The sequence below is a fragment of the Gigantopelta aegis genome, unplaced genomic scaffold (assembly GCF_016097555.1).
Source record: "Gigantopelta aegis isolate Gae_Host unplaced genomic scaffold, Gae_host_genome ctg5606_pilon_pilon, whole genome shotgun sequence".
Taxonomy (NCBI): Eukaryota; Metazoa; Mollusca; class Gastropoda; order Neomphalida; family Peltospiridae; genus Gigantopelta; species Gigantopelta aegis.
This window is the reverse complement of record NW_024534519.1, coordinates 10,402-20,520: the sequence shown is the minus strand read 5'-3', so window position 1 is coordinate 20,520 and position 10,119 is coordinate 10,402. Positions and strand designations below refer to the sequence as shown.

Genomic DNA, 10,119 nt, shown 5'->3' with positions numbered 1-10,119 from the left:
AAATCAACGTCGGCTATCACATATTTCTTTCCTCTTTGTTTTTTAACTTATATTTTGAGTCCTATTTGATGTCAATTTAGGGAACATTACAGTAATAAAATTTAGAATCTACATATGGTGTACATGTACATGTATATGATGTTCAGAAAAAAAACCTTGTGAATGAGAACATGAGTCTTTTGCATTCACAGATGACAGATTTTTTTCTTTTCTTCAGAACTACTACCTTCAAGCGATGTGGTACATACCAAGCATTCTGACTCTCCAGTGCCACTTGATGCTGAGATACAGACGCCGACTCGATCGAGCTGAGGCTTATAAAATGACCATTAGAGGCATCATCAGAACTGAAAGTATGACATAGAAGTGTTGAGATAATGAAAACTTAGGCTAAAATATAAAATGTTATATTAGTTAGCACCAAGTTAATGTTAGTAAGTTGGGCTATATTTTATTTCTTAATTTGAATATACAGAAGCATAAAATATTTCTTTTAAAATTTCAGATCGTGGCTTCAACATGCAGAAACTCTTTGATGACTTTGCTGCTGCGTGGGAATGTGTAATGGAAAATCTTTTGGATTATGGTAAGAAAAACTAGAGGATCATTGAATCAATATACATGTATGTTTGTTTTTAATGAAATGTGCTGGTGTTTTGAAGTGATGAATTTTGTACTGCTTTTGGATGTAACACAAATGTTTGTTCAAAACAATTTCAGTAGAATACTACATGTACATACCATACCATACCACACTATACCAATGTCTAGAACATTATTGTTGTATTGTTGCTTCATCAGACACTGTTTTGTTCACCTGGTATTCCCACTGATTTGCTCTGGACAAACATCAGATTTGTAAAAGACCAGTGATTATTGTAATTTGATGAAGTATTTATTTTACAAGAACATATACTGATTCGTGTTTTAATGTAGTTTTTGGCAAAATGTTGGACATAATGAAGTGTTATTTTGCATGTTTGTTGGACTTAGTCATTTGATGATATGTTTGTTATTTTGCATGTTTGTTGGACTTAGTCATTTGATGATATGTTTGTTATTTTGCAGGATATTTGATTTAGTGATTTCATAAAGTGTTCAGTTTGCAGGATATTATACAGTACTTGAATGATTTGATGAATTGTTATTTTCTGAATGTTGGATTTAATGATTTGATGAAGTATTTATTTTACAAGATATTTTCACTAGTGATGTGATGAAGTATTTCTATTTTGCAAGATATTGCATTTATTATTGATGAAGTGTTTCTTATTTTGCAGGATGTAGTGATTTGATGAAGTATTTATTGTGTTTTTTTATGATATAGTGATTAATGTGTTTAATTTTCAGGATGTTTGAGTCTGCATGGTGGACTAGTCAGACTTCCGCAGGACTCTCAGCTTGCCATCCTGTTACCATCAACTACTGGTCCAGGACTCTTACATTCTCTTGGAGTTCCTTCTCAGAAAATACAACTAGTTTCTAGATCGCTACTGTGCAATTATCAAACAAAGGTTAAGTTTGTTTTATTTTAATCATAAGTTTTTAAATAGCACAAAAGCTTAATTTTATTCAGTTTTCCATAATGTCTTGATCAACATGACCTAGTGTGTTAAAATTAGAAAGTAAATGAATGAATGAATGTTTAACGACACCCCAGCACGAAAAATACATCGGCTATTGGGTGTCAAACTATGGTATATGCAAAACATTAAGTGATGATCAACACCAATATAAAAATAAAAACAGTGTAAAGAACTGTAAAAATACAAATATCACAGTTTTAAAATTAGAAATACCCATAATATGGAGTAGGTGACGAGATTAATAGACATATGTTTAATCTTTTAGTGGCATATTGTACAGTTTTAATTGTTAAAAATAATTGTGAGGTAATTAGCATTTGGGGAGTGCCATTCTAAATCATCTGATAACTTGTGTTATATTTTTTCATCATGTGATATTTTCATCATATACAAATTAATTGGTCAACAACTTTGATAGATTCTTCAATGATGACAACATTTTGCATGCAATTCATGAACAGTTAAGATGGAAATGTGTAAAAATTATTTTTGTTATTGTATCTAATGTTTGCATAATTTAAAGAAAAAAAGAGCGGAATTTTCTTATTATTTTATGAAATTCTTTGTATGTCATTGTTTCATTATACAGTGGTGTACCTGAGGTTGCAGTAAAAGACCTGAAGGCAAATCATCTCGTTTGTTACCACCCAGACAAAGACCTGTTGCCATTGGTGCTCGCTAACTGCAACTATTCTTTCAAGCTTGGTGAGGGAACTAAAGTGGAGTATGACTTTGATGGTTTTGAACATCAGCTTAAAGAAATTTTGTTGCAAGCTAAGTAAAAAGTACACCAGCAAAATGTTATTCTATTGACTGATTATGTATGTAGCTCTGTTTACGTGAATTTAGCTCAAATTTGAATCTATTTACATGTTAAGACCAATATAATAAAATAGGTGAAAAACAAGACTGCTATTTCAGTCATGTGCTAAATGCATATGTTTATTCATGTTGGATATGCCAATCATGCAGACTGTAATCTGTTATTCTATTGACTGATCATGTATGTAGCTCTGTTTACATGAACCATTGGAATACGTATCATAACAGCCACATTTTGTAGTGTTCATTATTAACACAATTAGTTGCTTAAATATTAATACATTTTATGTTATAATATTTTATTTACTATGTGCCTGTTAAATGCAATTGTGATATACATTGCAACCACTGCAGTAATATTTTAGATCACGCAAGCATGAATGTTTAATAGATGGATATTTTTGTTCAATTTGCTACTTGTCAGACTTTGATAATCTACACTTTACATTTTAATTAACGCAGTTTGGGTATTTATGATGTTAAATGATTGTGTTCCACCTACAGATTAATATTTTTCTATTGTATTTACCCATGTATATTTAGCCTGGGATATGATTGTTAGCTTGCTTGCTTCTTTAATAAAGTGATATTTTCACACAGTCAGTCTTCATTTTGCTAAAAATATTCTGAACAACAAAATCATTAACACATTTAAGCTCTTTACGATAGATAGAAACAAGCAAAACTGTGGTAGATCCAGAGCAGAATGCACTCCTGACTAAGTGCATGCCCTAACATCCCTAGCATTTAATTTATGATTAATTCTTCAAAAAATTGCCATTGCAGCATGTGGGGTTTTTTTGGGGGGGTTGAACCATGCCCTTCATCCGACCTTTCATAAATCTGAATAACAAAACCATATTCCCATAGCAAAATCATATCTGCACAAAGCAGTCGAAGGGACATTAAGCAAAGTAGTGTTTCCTTTAATATTCCACTATCACGTGCTCGTCCTTGGTCAGTCAATCGAGCCATCTGTATGATTCATTCATTTATAGTTATTTTAGTGTTTGTATCCAATTAGGTTCAATCATGCTATCCTGGGAACATATCTCGCACATCTGTTAATGGCGGGACGTAGCCCAGTGGTAAAGCACTCGCTTCATATGTGGTCGGTCTAGGCTATTTCTCACTCCACCATGACTGGGACATCAAAGTATGTGGTATGTGCTATCCTGTCTATGGGATTGTGCATACAAAATATCCCTTTGCTGCTAATTGGAAAGAGTACCCTATGAAGTGGCAACAGCGGATTTCCTCCCTCAATATTTGTGTGGTCCTTAACCATTATGTTCGACGACATATAACCTTAAATGAAGTGTGTTGTTAAATAAAGCATTTCCTTCCTTCCTTTCTTCTACCTGTTAGTGAGAGAGAGGTCTGTATAGTGGCTTTACACCCACTCACAGTTGTTAAACTCGCTCTGAGTGAGAGGCGAACTCAGTACCTATGGTCGATGGCTTAACCACCACCACTGACGCCAAGGGCAGTAGTGTACATAGTCTAAAATTTGGGTGGCAGTACAAAATGAATCAGGGCACACTGATAGAGGATGTCTTTCAGGTAGACAAAAGGCAATTGTTTTTGTAATTTATTGAGGGTGCAGCAGCTCTTTCACCTTCAATCTCCACTAGGTCCTGGTGGCATATTCATAAACATACTTAAGTCAACATATGATACTGGCCTAAATACTTAAAAGTATGTAGACCGGTATCATATATTAACTTAAGTACATATATGAATACAGAGTCTGAACTGACTCAGGATCACCTGTCAGTTCATTAATAAAAACACATGTTCGTAATACATAAACTGATTCGAACGAGTCAGTACCATCTTTACTGTGTGTGTTGAGCAAAATTAAGGACAGTACTTATTGTGCAACTGTCTGCTTATTAATGATACACTTTGTATGTAAAGAACAATGTAATATCCATATCAAAGGGACATATTGATAAAGCAGTGTCCGACAAGCCTTACGTATAGAAGTGCAACTCAGAAATAAGACCTATTCAGGTGGCAGTACACAAAACAATAATAGCATCCATGGTTTTACAAGGGGCAGAGATCTAGCTCGGTCGGTAAAGTGCTCACCTGAGGTTCTTAAGTCAGAGGATCGAACCACTTCGGTGTTTCTCCCTATCCCAATATCATTGGCTAACAATATAAAAACTATAATGATCAGCTATGTACGTCAACCGTAATAGTATGGGGGCCTTTATGGGGCCATGACCTACTTTCTGTGACCTTGACCTACTTTCCGGTGACCTAGCCGCTGAGGGCCGGTGACCTACTGACCTGGCCCCGTTCTTCTGACCCGGCCAGACCCAAGAGTATAAAAAAGGTATTTTTCTGGAATTTTTCATTCACTCGTGGAAAAGTCTTCATATCAGATCTACGTTCGTTTAATATGGCCTGCTTGACGTGGTGTCCAGGCTATGGAAAGGGGACACTGCTATTCACTTAAGGAAATTTGACAATGACAAAGGGAAAGCTTTCCCCACAAAGCGAGGTATTGCCCTTAGTCTTAAACAGTGGATCGAACTGTGTACCTGTAAAAGCCAAATTTACGAAACGATTTCAGCCTTAAACAAGGGAAAGACAACAAATTGTTCTGACTTCTAGGTGCCAACGTCCATGTCAGTGTCGACAAGAACATCCCTGGTGTGGACCTACGACAGTGGTGGTGGTGTGAAGAAACTAAATCCGTGAAGTCATCGAGGAAAGGAATATTCCTTTCTCTACCACAATCGCAAAAACTGAAAGGTTCTTTCACAGTCATGTGTGACTTTGTACCAGAGATGAACTCGATTGTGCCCTGCACCATGCAAGACGACCATCAAAACCAGATGGGATTTCTTCAGTGTAACATCTGCAACCCGAACGAGTATCATCAGTGGTAACAGACATTGTTGGCTATAAAAAGTGGTTTGTGGTATAAACGTCATTTGTTTTACGACTGTCCTAGAGAGCAGACGTTTTATGATTCTAACATTTTTGTCTCTTGTTGCACTCTATCTGGAACGAAGAAAATGGCATCGGGATATTCGGACAGTGTTAGTAGCAGCAGCAGTAGCGTCGCGGACAACGTCTTGGTCTGCGAAATTGGGGATAGAATTGAAGATGGCGAACTCGTGGATGGACCCACAGATCAGACGGATGTTGCTCGTGAAATAGATGCTGACGATGACTGGTATTCGAGACGTTACTTAATTGTTCTGTCATCATCCAGAAATGAGAAATGTCTATGCTCGGATGCTGACGTATGCTCGGTGGCCCATCCAGATGAGGCAAAAACCAAAGGAACTCGCCAAGGCCGGTTTCTACCACACGGGAAACCATGATGTCATCACTTGTTACTGTTGTGGACTTCACGTCTACCGATGGACGAAGACAAATTGTTCAGACATTAAATGTTTCAAACACGCGTGAGACACTTGAATGTTTTTGTATTAATTATGTTTTGTCATATATTTTGTGTGCTATTTTTTCATGTTGTATGTTATAAATAAAACTGTGAATAAAAAAATAATAATAAAAATAATATGTTAAAAAAAACCTGTGAATAACAGGTTTTGTTTTCTTATTGATGCCCTGCGTTCCTGGGTGCGTTCCTGGACTTGTCCCCATGGTAGTCACACTGGTAGAGGGAAATACTTGAGCTCACAGGATGAGATTTATGCTTGGGAGGAGGGACACTGGTCATACCTATCACACACATTCAAACACTCCTGTACCATACCTTTATGCGTCAGAAGGTATATAAGTAAAAAGGGTAATGGTTTTCGACATTTGAGGTAGAACCTTCAGAGGAGCAACATGTCAGATCAGTACAAGTTATATGTACCCGACGTGGATACAAACTGCAGGCACAAGGCAAACTTCAACCTCACTATGAAATTCAGCGTGGTGGAAAAAGTCAGATCATGTACAGTGTGGATCGATGTCTGGAACTCTATGATCCCACGTGGAAACAAAAGAGGAACAGAACAAATCGTTGACACCCAGTATCGTCATAGCCTCCCACACACAACAGGTGGTGGAGCAAACCAAGGCTGATCTGAAATGGAAACAACAAGAACAACAACAAAGTGGTACAGGTTGGAAAGCCCCGAAACGGCAGAAGCATTTCTAAACAGACTATAAAAGAAGTCACATGGGCCAGACAACGTCATTTGACGTTGAGTACTTGAACAGACAAGATCATGAACCAGTGTCACATAGGCCAAAACAATATGTTTGGACCCACGACCTAACTGAGCACGTACGAAATAAACATGGACTCTTGGAATCTGAAAATAAACCTTACTAGCAGCAGCACAAGCAGCAGCAACAGAAGCAGCAGCAACAACAACAACAACAGGAGCACCACCACCACCACCAGCAGCAGCAGCCCCCAAGATTGTTACATCCCTTCACTATGATCGTGTCGGGACCCACTTAGTGTGGAAAGACATTTTTGGTATACAGATTGCTAAGCGATGGTAACATCTTCCCACCGCCTCAACGCACCATCTGGCTCTACAAACGATGGCAACCCCTGTACGACATCATTGGGGCAACCATTCGAGTGAAATTTGTTTGAGCCATTCCTGAGAATTTGGAGAATGGTCGTTATTTTGGTCCCAGAGTCCGAAATCTCATCGTGTTGGACGATTTGATGTGTATGGCCAATAAAGATTCTCGCATCACCGACCTGTTCACGGAAGGCAGTCACCACAGAAACTTATCCGTCATCGCCATCAACTAGAACTTGTATCACAGCAAAGACCCGACACAGAGAAGAAACTGCCATTATCTAGCGCTGTTCAACAACCCCATCGACAAGCAGCAAGTTCTGACGTTGGCACAGCAGATGTATCCGGAAAATTCTCGTCATTTGATGCAAACGTTTGAGGAAGCTACCCACAGGCCCTACGGACATCTCATGGTGGACTTGAAACCGACCACGCCCAAACATTGGCCGTCCGAATGGTATAAAAGTACAAACGTAACGTCAAATGTCTCAGAAAGAGCTCTACATGCAAAGGGACGCATTTAAGAGAAAACTACCAGGCATACCCTCCTACGAAAGTGACGACGATGAAGATGATGAGAAAAAGTGAAAAAAGTCAAGAGGATGCAGTCTTGCGATACGTGTGGTCTGGTCTTTAAAGACAGAAGCGACTTGCAGCAATATCTGCTATTTAAAACGTGCAAGGAGGGAAATGAAGAGCCGTCGCCTGATCTGGAAAACGATGGTGGAACGTGAATTGGACATCAATTGTGACTATTTTGAAAGCGAGAGGAAACGCTACAAAAAAAAACATGTCCCAAGATGCCATCGAAAGAAACATGAAGACATTGCAATGGAAGTTATTTAAAGACACGTACTCTCGCTTTCTGGCATATATGTATTATTTTGACAAAGGCCCCAACACGAAGAAAATTTTACAGTCTGTGAATGCTAACAGATTTGAGACCACAGATTCGTTCTAAATCAAATGCGTACCGTTCCTGGATCAGCGAATATTTGGACGAAGTAGATGACGACGATATTGATGATGATAACGAAGATAAATGAACACTAATATTATTCACATGTCGCTATTACGGCCTCTCGATGTATCCCAGTGTGTGTCCATTTTATATATGTGTAGTTGTTTATAGTGATTGCAATTTAGAAATAAATGAAAAACCAAACCCAAATTTGGCTAGTCCACATAAGTACCGCTCGAAACGATGGGCGGATGGATGTAGGTACTGTGTTTTGTTTTCACTGCAATATACTTCCAATGATTTGAAATTTCAAATTTCGCTTAGGATATTGGGAAAAACATGCTAAGCAAATGCATTGATTGTATTCGATTTATTCTAATTGCAGTCATGCATAATTGTGTGGATGTACATAGTCTCATAGATGCATACATTTTAGATGTGCACAAATTGCTGACATATATTTGGTATATATAAAGGTTGAGTAGTATATGACCCGCCCTGCAGGTTATATAGGCTGATTGTACAATGGTAAAAGGACGTTGCTTGAAAAAAATTCGTAACATAATAAATAAATAAATAAATAAATAAGCAAATAAATAAATAAATAAAAACAAATAAATAAATGAACTATAAATAAATTAATTTAAAAAATAATAATATAAACAGTATAATACTCCCCACATGAGATACGAACGGCGTACCTTCTACGTTTGAGTCACAGACGCTTTTTTATCTTTTATTCAGAACATCAACATATTAATATAGCACACACACACACACACACACACAAGACTATAAATGTAAAGATACATTTAAAATAAACACACACACACACACGGTTGACACACATTCATACACACATAATATTGTAATGCCAAACTATAAGGATATTCATCACATAATATATGATTTTTAGACATCTTAAAATAAAATCGTCCTTTAATGTCACAGCTATTAAACCTAAATATAATTAAACAATATTTAATATTATTATATCAAAATACCCACACCTCTTCTGTTTTAAACTGGCATTCCCGCCCATAAGTATTTATATATTTTAAATAAAACTATCATTCAAAAACATTTATGCAGAAAAAGAAACAATGAAGCATATTTACTTTTAAATGATTACAAACACTATATTTAATTAATAAAAATTCAATCTATTAACATTTAAAGAAAGTCATTAAATAAGCACATTTATAAATTTAACCCCTTTTTTACACTCACTATTCATTCATTCACTCTCTTCCACACCTTTTGCACGGATTTTTTGTCTTTTGTTTTCTGGTTATCACAACACTACGAATCGAGACATCCGCTGGGCGTTTAATCAACTGTGACCGACGCCTTAACTTTCGCAGTTGAAACTTGTTAGTTTCAGTTGCCATGGTGTCCGCGTCCTTGTCACGAATGTCGGCTGGTTTCACTCCCTTCACCGATTCCTCCACATCACAGTTTGCGTGCGGGTTGTCAGTTCTGGAACTCGGTGTTGCATCTTTGTGAGCATTTCTCCACTCAGCTTGGTCACCGTCCATAAGCTTGCTAACGTCCACTTGATCATGGCTTGCCTGGGTTTCTTCTTGAATTACACCATTACTATTATCCTGTTCAATTATTTAGACCCAAAGCTTTTTGCAAATGTTACGTTTATTTCCTATTCGATATTTGTTTTCTTTGCATTTACATGAAAACAAACCCAAACCCCGACAGGTTTTATATACAAATCATCATATAAAATGCACGAAGTTGACTTAATTCCACTTTTTAAAATTCTCTGTGTCTTTTGAATGCACGTTATTTCTCCTATAAATAACTAAGGTCATTTGCATATCAAAACATTGGGATCTGAGGCTACGTGAAGGCCATTATAGCTTGTTTCACTAAATCAAGGTTATTATTGTTTTGCAATGTGTAACAGCATTGTCTAATCTTTCCGTTAAACATAGATGTAAACAAACAGAACATGTAACCCTTTCTTGTAGGTGCATTATATTTAATAAATTTAGCTAATGTATTGTGTATTTTTATTTTATTATATCAATTATATATTAGCATACCATACCTAACCTAACACAACTGAGGTGTAGCACAGTAATACGCACAAATCACCTCACACACCGCAGGAATGTGCTTTCCAAATTTATAAATAAATTTAATGCAGGGCCGGACCCAGAAGACCGGAGGGGGGGGGGATAAAATGTCAAAGGCCACCAACATCAAATAATAATAA

The 10,119-nt window shown here is 36.9% G+C and overlaps 1 protein-coding gene across 1 annotated transcript; it reads left to right on the top strand.

Moving 5' to 3' along the window:
• Window positions 1-222: 222 nt before the first annotated feature.
• Window positions 223-3,007, top strand: LOC121366424. Its single transcript, XM_041490880.1, has 4 exons — window positions 223-353; window positions 506-586; window positions 1,351-1,514; window positions 2,176-3,007. The coding sequence occupies exons 1-4, from the start codon at window positions 236-238 to the stop codon at window positions 2,185-2,187; spliced, it is 375 nt and encodes a 124-aa protein (XP_041346814.1). The 5' UTR covers window positions 223-235; the 3' UTR covers window positions 2,188-3,007.
• The last annotated feature ends 7,112 nt before the right edge of the window (window positions 3,008-10,119 follow it).